At 49.9% G+C, this 25,227-nt stretch overlaps 2 protein-coding genes across 2 annotated transcripts in view; one reads left to right on the forward strand and one right to left on the reverse strand.

The window, feature by feature from the left end:
* Positions 1 to 2,039: 2,039 nt before the first annotated feature.
* Positions 2,040 to 17,974, forward strand: CKAP2L (cytoskeleton associated protein 2 like). The gene is made up of 9 exons (XM_081868448.1): positions 2,040 to 2,154; positions 2,373 to 2,451; positions 5,397 to 5,454; positions 8,081 to 9,130; positions 12,413 to 12,616; positions 13,646 to 13,801; positions 14,715 to 14,775; positions 17,399 to 17,510; positions 17,675 to 17,974. The coding sequence occupies exons 1-9, from the start codon at positions 2,058 to 2,060 to the stop codon at positions 17,952 to 17,954; spliced, it is 2,097 nt and encodes a 698-aa protein (XP_081724574.1). The 5' UTR covers positions 2,040 to 2,057; the 3' UTR covers positions 17,955 to 17,974.
* Positions 17,975 to 18,000: 26 nt separating this feature from the next.
* The window catches only part of LOC309345427 (cytosolic purine 5'-nucleotidase-like), a 41,636-nt gene continuing 34,409 nt past the window's right edge, over positions 18,001 to 25,227 (reverse strand). Inside the window, exons 16-18 of the mRNA XM_081868481.1 lie at positions 23,559 to 23,735; positions 22,023 to 22,118; positions 18,001 to 19,294 (exon numbers count right to left, since the gene is read on the reverse strand). Coding sequence (XP_081724607.1) covers positions 19,247 to 19,294; positions 22,023 to 22,118; positions 23,559 to 23,735 — 321 coding nt within the window. The 3' untranslated portion in view covers positions 18,001 to 19,246. The remainder of the gene's footprint in view (positions 19,295 to 22,022; positions 22,119 to 23,558; positions 23,736 to 25,227) is intronic.

Below are 25,227 nucleotides of genomic sequence, written 5' to 3' on the forward strand. Positions count from 1 at the left end.
GAAGGAGAAGGTACATTTTATCATATGTGGTGGGATTGTAAGATTATTAAAAAGTTTTGTGAAATGATATATAACAATTTGAAAAAAAAATGTTTAAAATAACTTTTGTGAAGAAACCAGAAGCCTTTCTGTTACGTATTCTAGGACAACAAATGCCAAAGGAAAATCAGACATTATTTATGTATGCGACTAGAGCAGCAAGAATTTTAACAGCACAAAACTGGAAGACTGGAGATATACTATCTAAAGAACAATAAGAAACATTTATGAGATAGGCAGAACTGGCAAAGTTAACAGACAAACTGCATGAAAAGGACAATAGTGACTTTGGAAAAGAATGGGAACCCTTTACAACATACTTGCAGAAACAACCAAAAAAACATGGACTCGTTGGCAGGATTTAAATTAACATTTACAATTTTATTTACAGACAACAAGAAATACAATTAGGATAATAGAACATTATGTATAAACAGCAGAATGTAACATTTGGTTTAATAAACCAGAAATGGAAGTTGGGGGAAGTCAACCGGGAGGGGGAAACTAGAAAATGGATGTTAAATGATGATGTTGAATATTTGTTTGAAAAAATAAAATCAATAAAAATTATTTTTTTAAAAAACAAAAAACCCCACAGCTACCTACCTGTAACTTGAAAGTAAAGTTAAGCCCGTAAGGGGGGGGTTCCATTGTCTGGGTGGTGCGAGGGGGCTGCCAGATCTCTACCTAGGGCCCAACTTTGATAGGTGTGCGGGGAAACCCGTCACTGAATCATAGACTGGGAAGGGACCACCCAGGGTCATCTAATCTGTTGTTGTTGAGTCATTTAGTCATGTCCGACTCTTCGTGACCCCATGGACCAGAGCACGCCAGGCACTCCTGTCTTCCACTGCCTCCCGCAGTTTGGTCAAACTTTAAAGATGTTAAGTTAATTTAATTGGAAAAGCTTGCAAATATCAGATAGGCTTAGGATTTAAATATGTGTTTTTACATGAATAGAATGTGTTGTTTAGTCGTTTAGTCGTGTCCGACTCTTCGTGACCCCATGGACCAGAGCACGCCAGGCACTCCTGTCTTCCACTGCCTCCCACAGTTTGGTCAAACTCATGTTGGTAGCTTCAAGAACACTGTCCAATCACCTCGTCCTCTGTCGTCCCCTTCTCCTTGTGCCTCCATCTTTCCCAACATCAGGGTCTTTTCCAGGGAGTCTTCTCTTCTCATGAGGTGGCCAAAGTATTGGAGCCTCAGCTTCACGATCTGTCCTTCCAGTGAGCACAGGGCTGATTTTCTTCAGAATGGAGAGGTTTGATCTTCTTGGGACTCTCAAGAGTCTCCTCCGGCACCATAATTCAAAAGCATCAATTCTTCGACGATCAGCCTTCTTTATGGTCCAGCTCTTACTGGGAAAACCATGGCTTTAACTATACGGACCTTTGTCAGCAAGGTGATATCTCTGCTTTTTAAGATGCTGTCTAGGTTTGTCATTGCTTTTCTTCCAAGAAGCAGGCGTCTTTTAATTCCGTGACTGCTGTCACCATCTGCAGTGATCATGGAGCCCAAGAAAGTAAAATCTCTCACTGCCTCCATTTCTTCCCCTTCTATTTGCCAGGAGGTGATCTAGTCTAACCCCCTGCAATGCAGGAATCCCGTGATCCCATGGGGCTGCCTTCACCCCCCCCCCCCACCCAGGACAAAACCCCTTGCAGTCCCGACGACCCTGTTTGAGCACAGGATTTGCGGGGAGGGGTCTGGACACCCTTTAAAAAGTGGGGGTGGGGAGCCCTGCGCAGCCCCGCCCCCACCACCGAGGCGGGGCCTTTTGCACGTGGGAAAACTCAGCAGGCGAGCGGAGAAGGGGGCGTGGCAAGGGGAGTTGGCCCTGGGCGTGGCTAAGGCGCGAGGGGCGCGGCCAGGGGAGTGGCCTTTCCCATTCCGAAAGAACATCGCCGACTCCGCCCACTCCGCTCTCCCCGGCCAATTGGATAGGCTCCTCCCCGCCCCTCGCAGCCTATTGGTCCCTTTGAACGGGAGCTGCGGGAAGCGGCCACCCGAGGGCGATGCCGCCGCCGCCGCCGCAGCTGGCTGTCATGGAGGCGCCTCGGAGCCCGGGAGAGCCGGGGCTGCGGCGCGGAGGAGGACGGAGAGAGGAGATCGGTGAGGGTGCAGGGGTCTCCGGAGCATGTGCAGAGTGCAGGCGGGAAGGGGGTCCAGGGGGAAAGGAAGCTCTGGAAGCGGCCGTTTGGGGGGACTTCTCTGCTGACTCTCCAGAGGGGCTGGGCTTGGGGGGGGGGTTGGTCTCCAGGAAATTGGGGGCGCCCGTTTGACTGCGACCCTCTGAGGGCTTTTCCTGTCTCTCTCTCTCTTTCCTGCAGCAGCAGCAGTGGAGGAGCGGCGGCAGAAGCTGCAAGAATATTTAGCTGCCAAAGGAAGGCTGAGACCAGCCAGCACCAAGTGAGTCTTAGCTTTTGCTTTGCTTTTCAGAGTTGCTTAAAGGTAAAGGGACCCCTGACCATAATAATAATAATAATAATAATAATAATAATTTATTATTTATACCCCACCCATCTGGCTGGGCTTCTCCAGCCACTCTGGGCGGCTTCAAAAAAAATAGTAAAATACTGTAATACATCAAACATTAAAAGCTTCCCTAAACAGGGCTGCCTTCATTAGGTCCAGTTGTGACCAACTCTGGGGTTGCGGCGCTCATCTCGCTTTACTGGCCGAGGGGGCCAGCGTACAGCTTCCGGGTCATGTGGCCAGCATGACTAAGCCGCTTCTGGCGAACCAAAGCAGCGCATGGATATGCCGTTTACCTTCCCGCCAGAGTGGTACCTATTTATCTACTTGCACATTGACGTGCTTTCGAACTGCTAGGTTGGCAGGAGCAGGGACCGAGCAACGGGAGCTCACCCCGTCGCGGGGATTCAAACCGCCGACCTTCTGATCAGTGAGTCCTAGGCTCTGTGGTTTGACCCACAGTGCCACCCGCCTCCCTTTTGGAGTTGCTTACATAGCATCAAAACAAGAAAGTCCCTCTTCTACCTTACAATCAATCATCATCATCGCATGGCATGCAAGGGGAAAGGGACAAGGAGGGAAGAGGAAAACTCAGAATGGAGGCACCAAGGTGGCACAGTTTAATGGCAAAGAGTTGCTCCCTGGATCAGGCCCTCCTGTAAAGCTAGTGCAATAAGAGAACCTCCTGTTCAAAGCTGTCAACTTTCAGATTTGAAAATAAGGGATCAGCAGCCTCACCTGACCTGGGAACAGTCTATGGGATATCTAACAATCCGGAATAGCAGCGGGAAACGGCGCTGGAATAAAGGAATTTCGCTCAAAAAAGGGAAGGTTGACAGCTATACTCCATGTTTCCTCTTGGCTCTCCATTGAGGCAGCCTGGGGTGGCAGTTGGAGGAAGAAGGAGCTCTGACGGGGCTGCGAACCCCTGTCTGACTGCCTGCCTCAGTGGGCCAGCTGGAAACATGCAAGTGGGGGATGCAGGCTTCTGTCAAAGGTTCTCATTCTTCTCCCTTGCAACTAAACAGGCTCTCAATGCCACTCTGTCCTTTGGGCACGGGTGCACCAGCCACACCCAATTCAGCCCCTGGGTTTGACCCCAGAAACAGACCAGGACCCCTTGAGGATGGGGAAGGCCTGCTGGCGTGAGAAGGGGGGGGGGGGCTTCATCCTGCCCAGTTGCACTTCCTGGGCTCGCAACCCTCATTCATTAATTCATTGCATTTACATCCTACCTTTCTCTCCAAGGAGTCCAAGTTTTTGGGACGCGGGTGGCGCTGTGGTCTAAACCACAGAGCCTAGGGCTTGCCGATCAGAAGGTCGGCGGTTTGAATCCCCGCGACGGGGTGAGCTCCCGTTGCTCGGTCCCAGCTCCTGCCAACCCAGCAGGTCGAAAGCACGTCAAAGCGCAAGTAGATAAATAGATACTACTCCTGTGGGAAGGTAAACGGCGTTTCCGTGCGCTGCTCTGGTTCGCCAGAAGCAGCTCAGTCAAGCTGGCCACATGACCCGGAAGCAGTGTTCCGGCTCCCTCGGCCAGTAAAGCAAGATGACCGCCGCAACCCCAGAGTCATCCGCGACTGGACCTAATCGTCAGGGGTCCCTTTACCTTTATATAAGTTTTCTTTCTCCCCATGTTTATCCTATGAGGTAGGTTAGGCTGAGAAATAAATGCACACTTCTATAAGATTTGTAATAACACGGCTCCAACAAATTAGTAATAAGGAATATAAATTTGAATGTAATTGAAAGAAAAGACAAATTTTGGATAAACAATATTTCAAATTAAGATCTCAAAAGTGTGATTTAAATTCTAAAATTTGAGATTTAATATTGGATAATTATATGATATGAATGGAAACAAGTAAATAATTTGCTAGCAAAACTTGTGAGTTCAGAATGCAGGAACAAAAGATGTGAGGAAGTCCAAAGAGGAGAATGAAATGTGGAAATTTGAAAAGACTATGTTATTATGTATGTTTTTTGTTTATTGTCTAAAAAACTTTAATAAATATTATAATAAAAAAAAAGATTCTTCAGGTGTAAATTGTGTGGGATTTGGTGGGACTGCAAGATCCATAGGATCATAGAGATGGAGGGGAATCTGTTTGTCATCTAGCCCCCGCCCACACACCCCGCAATGCAGGGGTATACAAATGTCTCATACGAGGATTGAACCTGTAACCTTAGCATTATTGCCACACTTTAGACAACTGAGCTATCCCAAGTGTGCAAGAATTGCAATCATAGAGGGATAGAGGGAACGTTCGTCCATATGTGGTGTAAAAGGGTAAAAGAGTATTGGGCAATGATCCATGATGAATTGGAAAAAAAAATGTTTACTTTCCCCAAAAAACCAAAGTCCTTTCTGTTGGGGAGAATTCAGACTGAAATTCCCAGGTTTCAGAAAAGGTTATTTATGTAATAAATATTTATGGCGGCCTGTGTTTTGTTAGCCCCAAAATGGAAAACGAGTGAGGTCCCAACCCAAGAAGAATGGAAACTTAAGTTGACAGAATATGCGCAGTTTGCAGACTTAACATATAAAATAAGAGAACCAGAAGAACATACGTTTAGAGAAGATTGGAAAACGTTTACTGAATATATGGGAAATAACTGTGTACAGCTGAAAATGCTGGCAGCATTAAGATAAATTCAACAGTGTAAATAAGTTTTGATGGATGTAATAATGGAATACTGACTGGCATAGTTTTTGTAAAATATGCAGGGATTTATTATATGTAAAATGAACCATGGAAAGAGAAGAAAGGAAGTCAGTGATATGTTAAGAATGCAAAAATGAGTCCTTTAAATTGTAAAACGGGGGGAAATTTTTAAAGAAAGTAAATTATTTTCAAACTTTTCCTTATGCTGCACAGGCCCTACTTGAAGGACAACAGCAGGCAGAAGAATCCAGCTCCCTCCAAAGCACAACCTGTAAGTAGACAAGATCCCGTGAGCCTCTGTATTGTGATCTAGAGAGCCAGAGTGGTGTAGTGGTTAGATTGCTGGACTGGGATCCAGGAGACTGGGGTTCAAGTCAGTGACCCAGGGCGGTCACTGCCTCTCAAGTTAATTGAAGGAGAACCATGTGCACCACTTTAAACTCCTTGGAGGAAAAAGTGGAATATAAGTGCAATAAATGAATAATAAATGTATATTCTGACCAATGACATGAAGAGTGTCTGAGACTCTGGATCTTTCTGGGGGCCACCCTTGCTTGGGATTTAGATCCAGCCCATTTTACCAGGGATAATCTCTCTTTTCCTCACAATAGCTGGTGTGAGCTGGCAAGCTCTCTTGGCAGTGGAGCCCAAGGCCACTCAGAAGGTGGCAACTTGTGTTGGAGGAAAACCTTGCTGTTCAAGCCTCCTGTCTCAGGAAGAAGGGAGGCATCCTCTGGTCTCCGGTTATGACAAATATATAGAGTGTCATCCTCATTCTTTCTCTCCTCTGGAGCCGCACAAATTTGGTGACCGTTACTGAATTATCACTATATTTGTTTATAACACACTGTTTTCCCAGAATGGGACTCAAGGTGGCTTGCACAAATTGAAACAACACAGACAAAATACAGGATGCTAAAAACATTTTTTTTTTAAGTTTAAAAGTAGGTAAATTCAACTGGATCTGTTCTTTATATTATTTTAATTCTATTAAAAGACAGATAATAAAAACAGCACAACTCTATTTAAAGCCTTTTCCTTTTTAAAAAAACAGTTAGTTCCTACCGGCCTGCCAGAATAAAACAGTCTTCACCTGCTGGCAGAAGGAAAGCAAGGAGGGAGGCAGTCTAGGGTCATTAGGGAGGGAGTTCCAGTGGCCCTCTCCTACATCCTGAAGCATGCCTGTGAGGGTGGTGGGGTGGAAAATAGCCTCCCCCAAATATCTCATGCACTTAACGCATTTTCAGACTGTGTTTTCTGCAAGGCACTCTGCACATGCTATTGTTGTTGTTGTTGTTTAGTCGTTTAGTTGTGTCCGACTCTTCGTGACCCCATGGACCAGAGCACGCCAGGCACTCCTGTCTTCCACTGCCTCCCGCAGTTTGGTCAGACTCATGCTAGTAGCTTCGAGAACACTGTCCCACCATCTCGTCCTCTGTCGTCCCCTTCTCCTTGTGCCCTCCATCTTTCCCAACATCAGGGTCTTTTCCAGGGAGTCTTCTCTTCTCATGAGGTGGCCAAAGTATTGGAGTCTCAGCTTCAGGATCTGTCCTTCCAGTGAGCACTCAGGGCTGATTTCCTTCAGAATGGATAGGTTTGATCTTCTTGCAGTCCGTGGGACTCTCAAGAGTCGCCTCCAGCACCATAATTCAAAAGCATCAATTCTTCGGCGATCAGCCTTCTTTATGGTCCAGCTCTCTCTTCCATACATCACTACTGGGAAAACCAGAGCTTTAACTATACCGGCAAGCCACTCCAGTATCCCTGCCAAGAAAACTCCATGGACAAAGACAACAGGCACATGCTTTTAGTTTCCCCAAATTCAAACAAGTAACATGTCAGACTCACTGTTGTTTTTATGTGAAAGTGCAATATTTCTCATCCTTCCTTCCCTCCCCCCCTTTTCTCTGCTGTCTAAAAACTCTCTTCCCAAATGCTCCTGTCTTTCTATACATTGACTTACTCAACTTAAAGGTATTTCTCTAAGATTCCTCACTAAAATTGTCCTCATGCGATGATTGCGTGGGCATTAAGTTATCCCTTGAGTATGTCACAATGTTCTGTTAAAGCAAATCTGTCCATAGGGCTCGTTTTATATATATATATTTTAAAACTCCTTCAAAATAACTGAACAGACATGGCACTTTTCAAGCTAAGTTGAGATCTGAATAGTGGCAGGAAAGGCTGCTGGGTTCACAGGCCCAGATTAAGAGGCACTTGCAGAGCATCAGATGAAATTGTCCAAGGTCTCCATGCTATTATTAATTTTTTTCCTATAAAAATAGATGTATAGTGCTAAATCATAAATATATACAGTGGTACCTTGGTTCTCAAACGTAATCCATTCCGGAAGACCGTTCGAATTCCAAAACGTTCAAAAACTGAGATGCAAAGGGATGGCTGCAAATGCAATTAAGAAAATTGAAAAACACAGAGCAGAAGCCGTTTGACTTCTGAGGTGCATTCAAAAACGTAAGCGTTTACTTCTGGGTTTTCGGTGTTCAGGTTCCGAAACGTTCGACAACGGAGACTTTCGAGAACCGAGGTACCACGGTATACTCTGTGTGTGTGTGCTTTGCAGCAATAAAAACAATTAAAGCATAACAAAGTTAAAATCGGACATCAGTTAACCATTGTGGAAGAATTCGTTCTTAGTTGCCTGCATAGGTCTGATGGAATAGAATGCTTTTCAGCAGGTGCTGAATCTAGTGGCAGAGAGTTCCACAGGATGGGAACAATGGCACTAAAGGCAATTGAATCTTTTTGTTTGTTCAAAGGCTTTTACTATTTTTCTAATTCTGTTTTACATAAAATGTCCTGAAAGCTCTATTTGGTGAAAAAAATTGATTTAAAGAGTTTCTCAGATAATTTCAAAAAATTATTTTCTCCATTTCCAGACTGTTGGATCCCGGAAAAACATTGCCCCAAGCACAGCCAAAAGTGCATCGGCCAGGGAGGCAAAGGGGCTGGGACCTGCTAGCAAAGTCCTTCCAGATAAGCCTTCCAGGGCTCTTGTGCATCGGGAGCCAAACAATGCACCCACACAGCTTCCAAGGAAGCGGGGGCCCGTACTTCCTCTCCCCTCAAAGCCCCCTGCTAGAAAACACCCTGAGAAGCTGATCAGCAGGACAAGAGAACCTGGAAAGCAGGAATTGGCCACAGCATCCGGGACGTCAAAAGTCCTTTCAGACTCGAGCAATTTAGAGCGGGATAAAGAGAACTCTGGGCTGAAGCACATTCAGCAGCCTCAGAAGAGAGAGACGTCTCACTTCAGCCTCCAAGCCAAATCCCAAGCTGGCTCCAAACCGCCCGTGAAGAATGGCAAGCAAGCTGTGGGGAACAGCACCCTTTCGAAAAACCACAGGGCTGCTGCGGCACAGGTTAAGCCCAGAGCACCCTTAGGGGGTCCTCAGAGGCAAGTAAACAGCATCTCAGTGGTGCGGACTTCACCACCCCATGGACGGCCCTCGGCTGATTCTAGGCCAGGAGTCCGAGGCCATAATCCCAGATTAATAAAGCGGCCTGCAGTGATTCCACAGGCCGCTGGTCCGCCTGTCCCTGGAGGGTCTCTGGCTGGGAGGGAAGGAACAGCGTCATCCTCATCCCTGGGCATTCTTCAGAGGGGTCGGTCCAGGCCGCAGGCTGGTGCTCTGCAGGAGAGACCACTGCCCGGTCGCCACGGGGCTTTGCAGAGGAAACGGAAGGCCACTCCGGAGAGATGTCGTTCAGCGGCGCCTGGTGGCGCCAAGCAGAACAAAAGCCCAGCAGGGAGGGACCCGGGCAGCAAGAAGTTCAAGCAAGCGCCCAGGACTCCCGAGGCAAAATCCAGGCACGGAGCCTCGGAGCAGGGTTCTGGAGGACGCAGGAGAGGCGCACCCAGAGAAAAGCAGCCGGCTCGGGAGACAGGCCAGGAGCCCAAGACCCCAGGCACTCGGGATCGGAGGCAAGTTGAACTCAGAGCGGGTTGCATTCACTCATTCCATCTGGGCTGAGGCTGCTCTGAGCAGCCACTAGCAAGGGTACATTGTGTGGGTCTGGGCTGATAAAGTGCCCCTTCTTGGGTTTGCCCCTGGAATGTTTGGGCTCTTGTTCACAACAGATCAGAGAAGTAGGTGCCCGTGTGGCTCTTGCACCCACTTCAATTATTCGTTTATAAAAATAAATAATGATAATAATAATAATAATAATAATTTTTATTTATACCCCGCCCTCCCCAGCCAAGGCCGGGCTCAGGGCGGCTAACAAGCAATAATAAAAACAAGCTGAATGAATACAACTTAAAAACAAGATTAAAATACAACATTAAAATATTGAAACATTAAAATATTAAAATGCAGCCTCATCACAAGAGGAGAAAGGAAAAGGAAAAACATCAGAGCAGCTTACAGCAATAAATGCATAAAACCTTGCCATAAAACTATACAGTCGTACCTTGGATCCCAAAGGCCCTGGAACTTGGATGTTTTGGTTCCCAAACGCCGCAAACCCGGAAGTGATTGTTCTGGTTTGCAAACGTTCTTTAGGAACCCGAACATCTGACAGGGCTTTCGTGGTTTCCGATTGGCTGCAGGAACTTCCTGCAGCCAATCAGAAGCCGCGATTTGGTATTGGAAGTCGAACAGACTTCTGGAACAGATTCTGTGTCAATTTCCAAGGTACAACTGTATAAAGAAGTTTACAACACACATCGATTAACCATTGTGGGATGATGTATCCTTAATTGTCTGCACAGGAAGGCATTTAAAGTTTGGCACAGAGGTTGCCTGCTGAATCTCTAGTGGCAGAGAGTTCCATAGGACTGGACTGATGCCACTATCTTGTTCCATCTGTCTGTCTTTCCTGTGTGGGGAATGGGGTCTAGGCGTGTCCCTTAAGGGTGGGCCAGCGCATGGCCAAACTGCTGCCTCAATCCCTCATGCACCAGTGTGTTGTAATGTGCAGAGGAACCCCTAGATCTTTATTCAGCCGAGGTGTTCAGTATCTCCACCAGGTTCTGCTGATGGACTAATAGGAGATTCAAGATTACAGTTCGGAAAAGGCACACTAAAGTGCCTCCTTGTGAGTGAATCTGCTTGCAAATAGACCTTCCACACTTGACTGTCCATGTGTTACTTTGTGTGCATGAGGAGCCACCCTGATCCCTCTGGTTGAAGGGCAGGAGACACATTTGGGAATGATGAGCCGTGATTCCTGCATTGCAGCGGGTCAGGCTAGATGGCCCTTTGTGTCCCTTCCAGCTCTCCAATTCTATGAATACTGAAGGCATGCAGAAAGCAGCTCCAAACAAAAGAGGGACAAGGAAGAAGAAAAGTGATAGACCTGCAGGGGGTCATAGATGACCCCAGTTTTGCTCTGGCTTCTAACTATTAATTAGACCTCCTTGGCCATGGGTAGGCAAACTAAGGCCCGGGGGCCAGATCTGGCCCAATTGCCTTCTAAATCCGGCCCGCGGACGGTCCAGGAACTGGCTGGTTTTTACATGAGTAGAATGTGTCCTTTTATTTAAAACGCATCTCTGGGTTGTTTGTGGGGCATAGGAATTCGTTCATTATTATTTTTCAAAATAGAGTCCGGCCCACCACACGGTCTGAGGGACGGTGGACCGGCCCCCTGCTGAAAAAGGTTGCTGACCCCTGTTCTTGGCCATGGGTAGGCAAACTAAGGCCCAGGGGGCTGGATCCGGCTCAATCGCCTTCTAAATCCGGCCCGTGGACGGTCTGGGAATCAGCGTGTTTTTACATGAGTAGAATGTGTCCTTTTATTTAAAATGCATCTCTGGGTTGTTTGTGGGGCCTGCCTGGTGTTTTTACATGAGTCGAATGTGTGCTTTGATTGAAAATGCATCTCTGGGTTATTTGTGGGGCATAGGAATTCCACCCCCCCTTAAAAATATAGTCCGGCCCCCCACAAGGTCGGAGGGACAGTGGACTGGCCCCCTGCTGAAAAAGTTTCCTGACCCCTGTCCTTGGCCATCCTATTGCCCACAAAGCCACAGAGGCTGTGATCAAGACCAGGCTTCTCACTGTAGCCTGGGAGATGCGTCAAGAGTGGCAGTGAGAGCCACACAACTCAGACGGCTTTGAAAGAGGATTAGACAAATTCATGGAGGAGGGGAGGCCTTTTTCCACCTGTCTTACCCCACCCTTCAGCTCTAGGAGTCTTTCCCAGACCATGACTTTAAGAACAGCAGAAGTAGCTGGGAAGAGAGAAGGGATAATTTTTTTAATTGAAAAAATCATAAGTTGCGTGTCCTCGTTTCTCAATTTGATCCCTTTACGTGGTTTGGTATGTTTTGTGGTATTTTATGCATTGTAAACTGCTGCCGTTTTTACTGATTATACTTTTGCAATTCCTTAAGTGTGAACCATTTAATTATTATCTGCTGTTATTTAATTTTACTGTTTACAGTGGTACCTCAGGTTACATACGCTTCAGGTTACAGACTCCACTAACCCAGAAATAGTGCTTCAGGTTAAGAACTTTGCTTCAGGGTGAGAACAGAAATCACGCAGCTGCAGTGGGAGGCCCCATTAGCTAAAGTGGTGCTTCGGGTTAAGAACAGTTTCAGGTTAAGAACGGACCTCCGGAACGAATTAAGTACTTAACCCGAGGTACCACTGTACTGTTATATTTTAATGCCTTATTGAATATGTCTTCATTAGATATGTTGTTCTGGCATTTTTGTACAGTGGTGCCCTGCAAGACAAACGCCTCGCAAGACGGAAAACCCGCTAGACAAAAGGGTTTTCTGTTTTGGAGGCGCTTCGCAAAACGAATTTCCCTATGGGCTTGCTTCGCAAGACGAAAATGTCTTGCGAGTTCCTGCGGTTTTTTCCCCCTTTTCCCCCATTTTCCTAAGCCGCTAAGCCGCTTATCAGCTGATCCGCTGATAAGCCGCTTAACAGCTGATCGCTAAAAGCCGCTAAACCACTAATAGCACTAATCCGCTAAGCTGTCAATGGGCTTGCTTCGCAAGACGAAAAAACCGCTATACGAAGAGCCTCATGGAACGGATTAATTTCGTCTTGCTAGGCACCACTGTATTGGGTCAGATAGTGATTAGGCGTGTGATCTCTGCTGTCTGTCTTGTTGCTCCTTCAGCTTGCAAACCGCCTCGTTTGTAGCAATATAGAAAGGAGATAGACAAATTAAAAGTGAAATGAAAGTGGCGGCTGATCCGGTCTTCGGTTCGGACGTCGTCTGACCTCTCCTTGCTCTCCCTTAGGAAGCAGCTAGAGGAGTGGTTGGCATCCAAAGGGAAACGATATAAGCGGCCCCCGATGACCTTCCCCGTTAAAAGGCGGCCCCCGCCCAAGGAGAAGGAGGCCCTGGACCGCTCCTTCTGGGACTGCATGGAGGAAGAGATGGAGCGGCAAAAGGTGGCACAGCAAATCGCCAGCACCTTGGCAGACTGCATGAAGCTGGCAGACGAGGTGAGCTTTGTTTGGGTCTTCCGTCTAATCTGGAAAGTTGCCCGGAAGCTTTGATGGGGCAGAAAGTGCAGGCCTGGTTGGTTAGACTGATAAGCGCCACCCATCAATAAATATTCACTGTGTGGCTTAAAAGCAGAACCGTTTACAAAATGAAACACACAATCGTTAAAATCCACAAGGAATGATAAAAGCAGGGAGAAAAAGCTGCCATGGTGTACCAAGGCAGCCTCAATATTGTTTTTCTTTGCTTGGAAACTATCCTTTTCTCCCACCCTGCCGGGAGCAGAGTTTCCCGCTCAAGAAACAAACTGGGCAGTTGAAACAGAGACGTTTGCAGAAATGCCCGTTGTCCAACATCAAAGGGAATGTTCCCTAAATCATTTAGATCGGGGGGGGGGGTGTCTGCATTGAGATTGTGGAACTCCCTGACCCCTTGCAGACCAAAAGCGGGGAATGTCAGGCCTGACGGGCAGCGAGTTCAAGCCCATTTTCTATGGGGAAGTCAGAACGCAGGACCCATGTGGATTTATCATTATTATTAGAGCTGTTTGGCAGTGGAACAGACTGCCTTGGAAAGTGGTTGGCTCCTCCATTGGAGGTTTTTAAAGGGAGGTTGGGTGACCTAAGGTTCAAGGGGCGGGTAACAATTAAAACACAAAATTACACCAAAAACAAAACAAAAACAATTTAAAACAACTCAGAATTACAGAAATAAGGAGGGTCCTAAATTATATATCTCCAGGGTCAAGAGCCACTGGGTTTTTTACGCCTCATTTTCTTGGCAGGCTCTGTAATGTCTGGAGGTACAGGAATGCCCACCCAGTTTTCTGTCTTCAGTGCCAGCGGCTTTGCCATCTGCTGGTTCTATCCTCAAGCACTGGGGCAAAAGTAAAACAAAAACCGATTTTGCACAAACACACCCTTAAGGTTGGGCTAGCACTGCCCAGTGGAAACAGTCTGCCTACAGAGCGAGCCCAAAATGTCTCTCATCTGCCGGCCTCCTTCTGACTCCTTTCTGTTTCCCTCCAGGGGGTTTCTTCGGAAGAGCTCCTGGCCATGCTGTCCCGCATCCCAGAGGCAGAGAAGTTTGCCCAGTTCTGGGCCTGCAAGGCGAAGCTGCTGGCCCGCCAAGGCCCCTTGGATGCAGCCGGGCTGTACCGTGCCGCTGCTTGCGCTGGAGCTGTGGTAGGTGGAATCCCCTCACTCTTGGCCTCTCGTCCGCTGTGTCTGCGGCAGAGAGGCAGTGTGGTGTAGTGGTTTGAGTGGCAGGCCAGGACCTGGGAGGCCAGGGTTCAAAATCAAGTCAGACCCACAGAGGCCCAAATGAGTTTTTCCCCTTGCAAGGACATGCCAAGAGGTGTGGGAAGGTGCAGGGCTCCCAGGCAAAGGCAGAGCCCCTACCCCAGCCTCCTGCCTCCCTAACCGTCTGGGCTTGAGCTTCCTGAACCCCAAAGTGGGGTCCCTTTGCCCATCCCACCTGCACTGAGAATGCTCGAAGCATCTGCTTGATTGGGATTTGCACAAGAGGTGCCCCCAGAACGTGGGGCGCACCCCCAGTAAGGAGCCATTTCTTCCTGTGGGCTCTTGTTCTCATCAGATCACGGGGGCTGGGCTTTCCTAGATGAGCCTTGGGAGTCCCTACAAGTCTATGATTCTCTGGGGGCTACTGGAAGACATGTGTGCCCACAGGCAGAGGAGGGGGTTGCAATTGGCTGTGGTTCCCCCCACCTCTGCTATAAAGGACCATCCGTCCTGGGGTGGAGCTGTTAAGCAGCTAGTCCTGTGTAATCGCCCTTGCAGGGGCCACCAGCTCTGTGCCTCCACCATGTGTGTCTCTCCCGCTGCCCCCCAAACAGCTGTAGCAAAAGGATGTTTGTGCATGAAACCTGCTCCCTCGAAAGGTGGCGGACTTGCCTTCATTGGATATTTTTTTAGCGGCTGTCGAGGATTCTTCAGCTGGGATTTGTGCATTGCAGGGGGTTGGACTAGATGACTCCTGGGGGACCCTTCCAACTCTATGATTCTGTGAAATCCTGCAGGCAGCACTCTGAGGCCTGCTCTGGTCGCTCAGTTGTGGCCTTTTTTGTTCTCATTCCAGCCGCTACGAGAGTTGAGAGATGCCCTTGTTGACACTCTGAAGCGTTCCAGTCAAGCCTGGGGTAAGCAATGGATCAGGCCAAGGGCCCATCTGGTCCAGCATCCTGTTCTCACAGGGGCCAGCCAGATGCCTTTGGGAACCCGCAAGCAGGATAATATTATAATGATGACGATGATGATGATGATAATTTATTTATACCCCGCCCATCTGGCTGAGTTTTCCCAGCCACTCTGGGCGGCTCCCAATTGAGTGTTAAAAACAATACAGCGTTAAATATTAAAAACTTCCCTAAACAGGGCTGCCTTCAGATGTCTTTTAAAGAGAAGATAGCTGCTTACTTCCTTCACATCTGAAGGGAGGGCGTTCCACAGGGCAGGCGCCACTACCGAGAAGGCCCTCTGCCTGGTTCCCTGTAACCTCACTTCTCGCAATGAGGGAACCGCCAGAAGGCCCTCGGCGCTGGATCTCAGCGTCCAGGTAGAACGATGGGGGTGGAGACGCTCCTTCAGGTATACAGGATCCGAGCCCAAGAGCCCTCTACCCTCCTGTGGTTTCCAGCTGCTGAGATTCAGAAGCACTGCTGCCTCCAATTGTGGAGGGCAGAGCATAGCCATCATCACTGGCTGGTCTGGGCTTCGGGCCTGCCAGCCAAACTCTGCCCCTGCCCCCCCCCAAACACACACGAAAGAGTGAAGAGAGTGCAGCTTCTCTCTCCCCTGCCCCCCCCCCCTGTAGAATACCTTACTGGTGGTTTAAGGCCAGTGCCTAGCAAAGGAATTGTAAACAAAATGATTTTTCAGTTTCCTCACTGAAAGTTAATGTTGTACAGTGGTACCTCGCAAGACGAATGCCTCGTAAGACGAAAAACTCGCAAGACGAAATAGTTTTTCGTTTTTTGAGTTGCTTCGCAAGACGAATTTCCCTATGGGCTTGCTTCGCAAGACGAAAACGTCTTGCAAGTTTGTTTCCTTTGTCTTGCAAGTTTGTTTCCTTTTTCTTAAAACCGTGCATTCAGGGGGTGCAGTTGCGACTTGACTTCGAGGAGCAACTCATAGCATGCGGTGTGGTAGCCTTTTTTGAGGTTTTTGAAGACTTTGGTGGTTTTTGAAGCTTTTCCAAAATCCGTGCTTCGCAAGACGAAAAAATCGCAAGACGAAAAAACTCGCAGAATGAATTAATTTCGTCCTGCGAGGTACCACTGTATCTCTGCATCTGGGAATATACGCAGGCGGCCTTTTGCAGGCAATGCCCAAAGCCTCTGTCAGTTCTGCAGGCAATGCTCCTGGTTTTTCCAGATGGGACTGGGCTAAGGATTCTTGGGTCCCAGTCAAAGCTTCCATTTTCTAGCCTCCTTGTGTCAAAACCTTCCTGCGAGGGAGCGATGTTCCATTGCTTCTTGCCAAAGCTTCCTTAGAGCTCAGGGCCATTCCCTGAAGGTGTCCCAGGTTGCAAGGAACCGTGCACCTCCAAATCCAATACAGTGGATCTTGTGACCCCGTCCTCGATCCCCAAAGTGGCCATGGACTGTTTGATTCATGCCCTGCTTTCCTTCAGCAGAGGCAGCTCCCTGTTCTTCAGAGTTTTTCAAGCATTGCACATCGAGAAGGCTGTGTGCGTGTTTCTTTTTACCCAATTGCAATTTCTGCATTTATAGGTCTACATTCAGTTTATATTTTGTTACTCTTGTGTCTTAATGCACCACAGCTCGCTCTGCATGTCCTAATGCAGCCCTGCAGGGAGAGAGCTTTGGCCCTGGACGGATGAGGGCGGGCAGGGAGGGGTAACGCTGGAGAATCTCAGCACCGTTTGAATCTTGTTGGGCCTGAGAGCGCTGGAGTTGCCTCCCTGGCAGCATGGCTGGGTAGGCAGCAGGTGGGAGCAGGGCAGGACCATAGCTGTCAACTTACAGATTTGAAAATAAGGGACCAGCAGCGCAGCCTCGAAAATAAGGGATCAGCAGCCAAAATAAGGGATTTTCCGGGCACAGGTATGTTCAACTTCTGAGCCCCTCCGAGCCAAAGGCAGAAAGCCCAGCCATCAGCCAAACGAAGCCTCAAGCGGTGGTTCCCACAGTGCAGCAACCCGGCAAAGGGGATGCAGCAAGGAAAACCACACCGTCACCTCTCCGCTGGGAAGCGCTGAGCAAAGGCGAGTCCCCAGGCAACGCGGCCGATTTGATCGGCACAAGGCATGCAAGCTCCACCCCCCAGTCGTTCTTAGACTCCTTATTGGGTGAGCAACGCAGCCAAGCAACACAGTTGGAGCCTCCCTCCTCCCTGGCCAGCAGGGAGGGAGGGAGGGAGAGGAGCTGCTTCCTTTGAAACCCAGGAAATTTAAGGGACATGGCACTGGGATAAGGGACTGTCCCACCAAATAAGGGACGCTTGACAGCTATGGGCAGGACCCTCTGGAGCCAGCTTGAAAGAAAGATGCCCCACTTGCTGTCGGTTGCCAACTGTGGCAACGGGCTCTCTGGGCGACTGCCTGCCCCTAGAAGCAGGACGGTCTTCTGCATGGGGACATGGAGCAGTTTCTGCAAAACCAAAGCGGGTTTGCCCTTCTTGCCCTTGCCAGCAAGGCCCCTCCAGGCTGCTCTGGGCAAAGGCAGGCCCAGCGCAGGGCTGTTCCTCTTCAGCCACTGCCTCTCCTTCAATGGCTTCTCTCACTCTCTTCTCCCCCAACAGCAACCCCTGCCGAACTCCGACTTCCCGGCAAGGAGCAGGCGCAGAGCAGCGGGCAAAGACCGGCTTGCCAGCCTCTTTCGGCAATCAAGCTTCAAGTGGCATCGCTGCCCAGGTAAGGGGTGGGCCTTAGCTCTGTCTTTTTCAACTCTACCCTATCCTTTCTGAGGTGAGGCAACCAGGGAAAGGAAGGAAAAGATGGCGGAGCAGGCCGGGGCAGCTGGCCGCCTTGTGGTTCTGAGGGGGCTCTATGACTCCATGCCCTCTGTCCCTTTCCAGAGCCAAGGAGCCGAGTGCGAGGCCAAGCCTGAAGCTCTTGACCCCCGTGCGACGGTCCCTGCGGATCGAGCGGGCAGCTGCTCGCTACCCACAGATGCTGAGGGACCACGACCCCGTCGTGTCCTGCCTGGACGAAATCATGGATGCGGAGGACGGCTGTCGCTTCATCTTCCGCAAGAACGAAGCTTTGCCAGAGACGGTGGAGGTGGAGGGCTTTCTGCCACGGACCTCAGCGCCAGCCTCCCCAGACCCACCCTTGCGCAGGCCCCTGTTCTGTTAGAGCTGCATCGGCGGACTGGAAATGTGGGGTTCATAGCATGGGATCCTTTTCAGAATATATATGCATCTTTATTCTTGAAATGATTAAAAAAAAGAAAACAACCTTTTTGACAACACGGGTGGCATTAGGAAGCGGCAAGAATTGGGGGGGGGTCCCTCATCTCTCCCAGCTAGATTTCTCTCTGAGCAAAAGGAATTTTGGGGGGGAATGGGGAGCCTCTGCCTGCCATTTTGTGGGCACAGGCAGAGAAGGGTCCTCCCCGTATCCTGGTTGTGGAATGGGTTTTTCAGAGTGGGGTGGGGGCCTGGCGTCCTGGGCTTGGCACCGCCAGGCCTCACCCTAGACCCCCAACGAAGTCCAAGCCTTGGCTGCCAAGTGGCCGTGAACAGGAAGCCCCTCGGTGGTGGCATTTGTGTGGATTTTCTGGGAGCTGCAAGCGGATTGTTAGCTCTTCCGCGTCTTCCGCAAGAGAGGGCATTGTGGCAAAGGAGGTCTCCGGGCTCCCCTTGGACCTGGCATGGGGTAGTTTCTAAACTCCTTTATGGGGCTGCTTCTGGCTTCTCTGAAAGACGCTCGAATCCACTCCGTTGCAAGCCCATCCTCAGTGGGTGGCCACCGTTCCCCCAAATGCTGCCCCTCTTCTCCCTCGGACATTCTCTTCCTTTAGGAGGTCCTTGTGCTCGAGGGACAGCTGAGGGCCTTGTCTGGGTTGCCAGTGCTCAGCGACGAGGCCACAGCTGTTCCTGTCAAAACACAGAGCCACAGCCCCCCCTACATTTGTGGCAACTGCATTGACCTCCCTCAGTGCCCAGGCAGAAGAGGGGCTTGGGTTTTCTCCAACCCCACCAGAGAGCCTCTCCTTTGCTGTAAGCATCTCCTGATTTCTTCCCAGGACTTCTTGAGTCTTTGGAAGAGCAGGACGGCCTAGTGGCTGGAGCCTTGAGGGAAGGGGCTCCCCTCCAACACAGCGGCAGGGGGTCACGCTGGATTTCTCCCTTAAATCCTTGGCCCCACAACCGCAGCGGTGTTTGGGAGTAGGAAGGGATCGCAAAAGCCCTTTGGTGAGATGGTTGAAGCCAGCAGCCATTAGGAGCTCAGCTGGGGCTGCCCCCCCAGAAAGCTCCCACTCTGGAAAGCAGCCGTGGGGCCCTTTGCCTCTCTTTGGAATCGGGAGCGTCACAGGGAAGGGTCTGGGGCGGACCTCTCCTCTCCTCCCCCCACCCCTCCCTTGGCAGCTTAAGGCGTTCGTTCCACTCAAGATTTTCCTTCCGCATTCTCTGTTGGGGTCTGGCTCAGTCGTGCTCATCGTCGGTGTCTTCCTGGGAAGCGCTGTGCAGCTTCTACAGGACAGGGAAACAGTGGTACAGCGTTCAGAGAGGCCCCTAAGCTACTGTTTTGCAGCAGTTAAAAGTGTTGCATGCTAAACACTTAAGCAGCTTCCTTCCTGGACTCAAATCCAGTTGGATGAAGTGTAACCCTCAGGCAGTGGGGGGAGGATAATAATAATAATAATAATAATAATAATAATAATAATAATAATTTATTGATACCTATCTGGCTGGGTTTCCCCAGCCACTCTGGGCGGCTCCCAACAGAATATTAAAAATAGAATCAAACATTAAAAACTTCCCTAAACAGGGCAGCCTTCAGATGTCTTCTAAAAGTCAGATACAGTGGTACCTCGGGTTACATACGCTTCAGGTTACAGACGCTTCAGGTTACAGACTCCGCAAACCCAGAATAGTACCTCGGGTTAAGAACTTTGCTTCAGGATGAGAACAGAAATGGTGCGGCAGGGCAGCAGCAGCAGGAGGAGGCCCCATTACCTAAAGTGGTGCTTCAGGTTAAGAACAGTTTCAGGTTAAGAACGGACCTCTGGAACGAATTAAGTTCTTAACCCGAGGTACCACTGTAGTTGTTTATTCCCTTGACATCTGATGGGAGGGCGTTCCACAGGGCGGGCGCCACCACTGAGAAGGCCCTCTGCCTGGTCCCCTGTAGTATCACTTCTCACAGGGAGGGAACCGCCAGAAGGCCCTCAGTGTCTGGGCAGAATGATGGGGCTGGTATACATGGCAGCCGACGCTGTTTAGAAAGGTCAGTAAGGCGCACAGAAGAGCAAGGAGGAAAAATGTGAATAGCAACATGGCAGCCGAATGCAGGGACTGCCCCGCCCCCAGCTGAAAATCAGCATTTCCTGGGGGGTTGGTCTGGATGACCGTTGCGCTAGAACCCAATTCTATAAGCTCAGAATTGGTTGTTGTGGATCCTTTGCTCCTCTTTGTTTAGGTAGGTATTTGTGACCCACCTTTCAAGGCTATGCAGCCCTCTAAAGGTAGTTCACAGCAACAAGCAAATTGAAATAAGTCTATATTGGGTGGGTGGAATTATCTAAGAGCTAGTGACCTGTTGTGTGTTTTCTTTAGCGGGCAGAAGACATGCCTGCCCATCTCCCTCAGTTTTTGGGTTGGTGCCTTGCACAATCTACTGCAGCGGCATCCATGCTCCACCCCAGCAGTTCAACTTGCCAAGGTTGCCCATTCCTCAGAGGGGCACTCTCTGCCCTAGCTCTTCCCCCATCCTTCCCTTGCTAGCAGCAGAGGGTGGGGACCACCACTGCCCTCCTTCACTGCCTCTGTTGGGACAGGCGGAGGGGAGCTGGCTATCTATTGCATTTATGTGGCGCTGTAGGTTAAACCACAGAGCCTAGGACTCGCCGATCAGAAAGTCGGCAGTTCGAATCCCTGCAACAGGGTGAGCTCCCATTGCTCGGTCCCTCCTCCTGCCAACCTAGCAGTTCGAAAGCACGTCAAAGTGCAAGTAGATAAATAGGTACCACTCTGGCGGGAAGGTAAACGGCGTTTCCGTGCGCTGCTCTGGTTCGCCAGAAGCGGCTTAGTCATGCTGGCCACATGACCCGGAAGCTGTACGCCGGCTCCATCGGCCTGTAAAGCGAGATGAGTGCCGCAACCCCAGAGTCGGCCACGACTGGACCTAATGGTCAGGGGTCCCTTTACCTTTTCTTGCAAGGAGCTCAAAAAGGTGGCACAGTTCTCCCATGTTATCTTCAACAACAACCCTGTGAGGTAGGCTAGGCTAAGAGGCAACGACTGTCCCAAGATCACCTCAGTGAGCTTCACGGCCAAGTGAGGATTTCAACAGTGCCATCCCGTTGAAGAAGCTGCATGGAATGTGGACATAGGATCCCGGAGTGTTCATTGTATTCGGGTGCTGGCACTCAGATGTCCAAGAGGTCAAGATCTCTCTGCTCCATCCTTTCACAATGGCTCAGTTGGTTAGAGCATGGTGCAGATAATGCCAGGGTTGCAGGTTCAATCCCCATGTGGGACAGCTGCATATTCCTGCATTGCAGAAACCCTTGCATGTTTCAGTTAGTCTGGCAAAGCTTTTAGGAGTACAGTGGTACCTCGGGTTACATATGCTTCAGGTTACAGACGCTTCAGGTTACAGATTCCGCTAACCCAGAAACAGTACCTTGGGTTAAGAACTTTACCTCAGGATGAGAACAGAAACCGTGCTGCTACAGCAGGAGGCCCCATTAGCTAAAGTGGTGCTTCAGGTTAAGAACGGTTTCAGGTTAAGAACAGACCTCCGAAACGAATTAAGTACGTAACCAGAGGTACCACTCACTGTACAGTGGTACCTTGGCTCTCAAACGCCTTGGTAGTCAAACAACTTGGAACCCAAACACTGCAAAGTAAGTGTTCCGGATGCGAACTTTTTTCAGAAGCTGAACACTTCCATTTTGAGTGTTACACAGATGTCTGTCTGTTTTTGCTATTTATTTTGCGTTTTTGTTTTTGCAGCTCATTTTGTTTTGTTTTTGTGACTGTGTGGAGCCCAGTTCAGCTACTGATTGATTGCGTGTCTTGGTTTTGGAACGGACATCCGGAACTGATTAAGTTTGAGAACCACTGTGTTGGCAATGACTAACTGAAACCTAAAGCCATTTTCAGTGTGCCGGTGTGGGTGTCAGTAGAGGGCAGCCGAAAACCACGGGAGGGAAAGGAAGAGGAAAGCAGGGGCAGCAGAAGAGCAGAGAGATACCTGCAGCGGCCTGTGTTGGGGCATCACAAGCCCTGCCAGGAGACCCGTCTCGCTGAACTCCACCCGGGTGTGCTCCACCGTGGATTCATGGGGCATCTGGAGGGGCAAGAATTGTCACACAACTGTCAGGGTTGGGGGGTGGGCATCGGGAGGAGAAAAAAGCGAAGCTGCTGCAGAGCTGGCCAAAAGCTGCAAGCCTGTGCAGGAAGGCTAGACAGTTGCCCCTCTCGTCCCGTTCTCCCCCGCCAGCTTAGAGGAGGAGTCTCTTGCATGGAGAAAGCCGGTGATGTAAGAACATTGGAAGGAGCCCTGCTGGATCAGGCCGAAAGGGCCCCATCTATTATGGGATCCTGTTCTCACGTGGCCAACCAGATGCCCCCGTGGGAATGCCTCTCCCCGACCGCCATGTGGTATTCACAGTGGCGTAGCGTGGGTTGTCAGCACCCTGGGCAAGGCAAGTAATTTGCGCCCCCTAACAAAGAGAGAGTGAGTGAGCCAGGTAGGGGCAGAGAGCTGCGAGTGCGAGCCCCCCCTGCACCCCCCACGCTACGCCACTGGGTATTCAGAAGCATTGTTGCCCCCAACTGTGAAGGCAGAATACAGTGGTACCTCAGGTTACATATGCTTCAGGTTACCGTATTTTCCGCTCTATAAGACACACTTTTTCCCCTGCTAAAAAGTAAGGGGAAATACGTGTGCGTCTTATGGAGCGAATGCAGGCTCCGGGCTAAGCCAGAAGCTAGAACAGCAAGACGGAGTGCGGCGCAGCACACCCTCTAGCTGTTCTGGCTTCTGGGATAGCCTGCAAAGCCTCCAGAGGGCAGTGGGATGAAGGCTCCCTGCTCCCCTGCGGAGGCTTCACGTGGCTACCCCTGGCTTTTGCGGGAAGTGGGGGAAGGGACAGAGCACGTGACTCTATCCTTTCCCCCACCTCCCACAAAAGCCAGGGATAGCCGCGCTCCCTTTAAAGAGCTGCGCGTAGCGTGTGCGCAGCTCTTGGGGGCTTTTCCCTGAGGAGGGAGAAGGGCAGCCCGTCAGAGCCCGGGATGCATACAGGCTCTGCTCAGCACTCCCTTTAAATCATTTTTTTTTCTTGCATTCCCCCTCTAAAAACTAGGTGCGTCTTATGGTCAGGTGCATCTTATGGAGCGAAAAATACGGTATCTATGCTTCAGGTTACAGACTCCGCTAACCCAGAAATAGTACGTTGGGTTAAGAACTTTGCTTCAGGATGAGAACAGAAATCGTGCTCCGGTGGCACGGCGGCAGCGGGAGGCCCCATTAGCTAAAGTGGTGCTTCAGGTTAAGAACAGTTTCAGGTTAAGAATGGACCTCTGGAACGAAGTAAGTTCTTAACCTGAGGTACCACTGTATAGCCAGCAGGGCTGGCAGCCATCGATAGCCCTCTGCTCCCTGAATTTGTCTAATCCTCAGCCCTTTCTCTGGGCCAAGAGGCAGGTGTACACACACACACACACACACACACAAACACACACACACACACACCACCTGCCCCAGGATGCCCTACCCACATACCAGGGTGGGTGGTGCCCGGAAAAGGTAGCTGAAAGGGTAATAGAGGAAGTTGATGAAGGAGGCGGCATAAAGGTCTGCGTAGCGCATCAGCTGGTTGGCAAAGAGGGTCTGGCGGGACCCACAGCGGAAGAGGCTCCCCATCTTCCCGTAGCACATGTCCATCTCGTGGGTGACTTTCTGCAAGAGAAGAAGAGTCCCTGCTCCGTCAGGTGGCAAGGGTAGAAACAGAGAAACCTAGGCTTGGGAGGTGGGGTCCTGGCAACCAGGTACCCCTTTTTGGTTTTATGACCTTTGTCAGGAGAGAGGAGACACACACACACCTGTGTGGTGGTATCACAAATGCTTTGTGCGAGATATGGCCACAACTTCCAAGTCTACTATCTATATATTGAGGAGGAGTTTGGAGTTTGGATTTGATATCCCACTTTATCACTACCCGAAGGAGTCTCAAAGCAGCTAACAATCTCCTTTCCCTTCCTCCCCCACAACAAACACTCTGTGAGGTGAGTGGGGCTGAGAGACTTCAGAGAAGTGTGACTGGCCCAAGGTCACCCAGCAGCTGCATGTGGAGGAGCGGGGAAGCGAACCCGGTTCACTAGATTACGAGTCCACCGCTCTTAACCACTCCACCACAACTGGCTCTCATGACTTTTGCAAATAAAAGCCCAAGTGAATATTAGAATTGTCAAGTTGGAAGGGAAATCAAGTCATCTGGTTCCTGAAATACAGGAATCCCTGACCGATGGCCACACAAACCTCAAATGAAGGAGATTCCACCACCTTCCAAGGTCATCCCTTCCACTGGCAAACAGCTCTTGCCATCAAAAAGTTCTTCCGAACGTTGAGTCAGAATTGCCTTTCATGCAATTTGAATCCATCAGTTCGGGTCCTCCCCTCCGAAGCAGCACAAATCAAGCTCGCTCCGTCTTTCAGGTATTTGAAGATGACTATCATGTCACCTCTCAGTCTTCACCAGGCTAAACATCCCCAACTCCCTCAACTGGGAAGTGTCCCTGAAGAAGTCAGCAGATCCTGTAAGCAAGAAAGCTCGCCAATGGTGGCAGCTTCTTGGCAAATGACCCATCATGCTGGCCTTGCTCCACATGTGAGGTAGCTTTCTCTAGTATGCAAGCTTTACTATATTATTATTATTATTATTATTTATTATTATTAAAATTTGTATACCACCCTATACAAGGTCTCAGCCTTAACAGCAGTCCCAAATGATCAGTGGCTGCTCCGACTAATACCGTATTTTTCGCTGTATAAGATGCACTTTTCCCCTCCTAAGAAGTGGGAATGTGTGTGCGTCTTATGGAGCGAATGTAGGCTTCGCGGGCTACTCCAAAAGCCAGAACAGCAAGAGGGAGCACTGCGCAGCGCTCTCTCTTGCTGTTCTAGCTTCTGGCGTAGCCGCGTGAAGCCTCTGCAGGGCAGCGGGGAGCCATCATCCCCCTGCCCTGCGGAGGCTTCATGCGGCTATCCATGGCTTTTGCGGGAGGTGGGGGAAGAGGACAGAGCGCGGCTCTCTCACTTCCCCCACCTCCCGCAAAAGCCCCCAAGAGCCGCGCTCCCTTTAAAGAGCCGTGCAGATTGTGTGTGTGGCTCTTGGGGGCTTTTCCCCAAGGAAGGAGAAGCCTGCAAGTGCCGCACACACGCTCCACGTGGC

Source organism: Podarcis erhardii, assembly GCF_964252035.2.
Source record: "Podarcis erhardii genome assembly, chromosome: 7".
Taxonomy (NCBI): domain Eukaryota; kingdom Metazoa; phylum Chordata; class Lepidosauria; order Squamata; family Lacertidae; genus Podarcis; species Podarcis erhardii.

Excerpts from the sequence above, each read along its gene's own strand:
- CKAP2L (XM_081868448.1), top strand. The coding sequence starts at position 2,058 with ATGCCGCCGCCGCCGCCGCAGCTGGCTGTCATGGAGGCGCCTCGGAGC. Across the intron at positions 9,131-12,412 it reads GCACTCGGGATCGGAGGCAA|CAGCTAGAGGAGTGGTTGGC; the intron begins GTTGAACTCAGA and ends TCCCTTAGGAAG. Across the intron at positions 13,802-14,714 it reads CTGCTTGCGCTGGAGCTGTG|CCGCTACGAGAGTTGAGAGA; the intron begins GTAGGTGGAATC and ends TTCTCATTCCAG.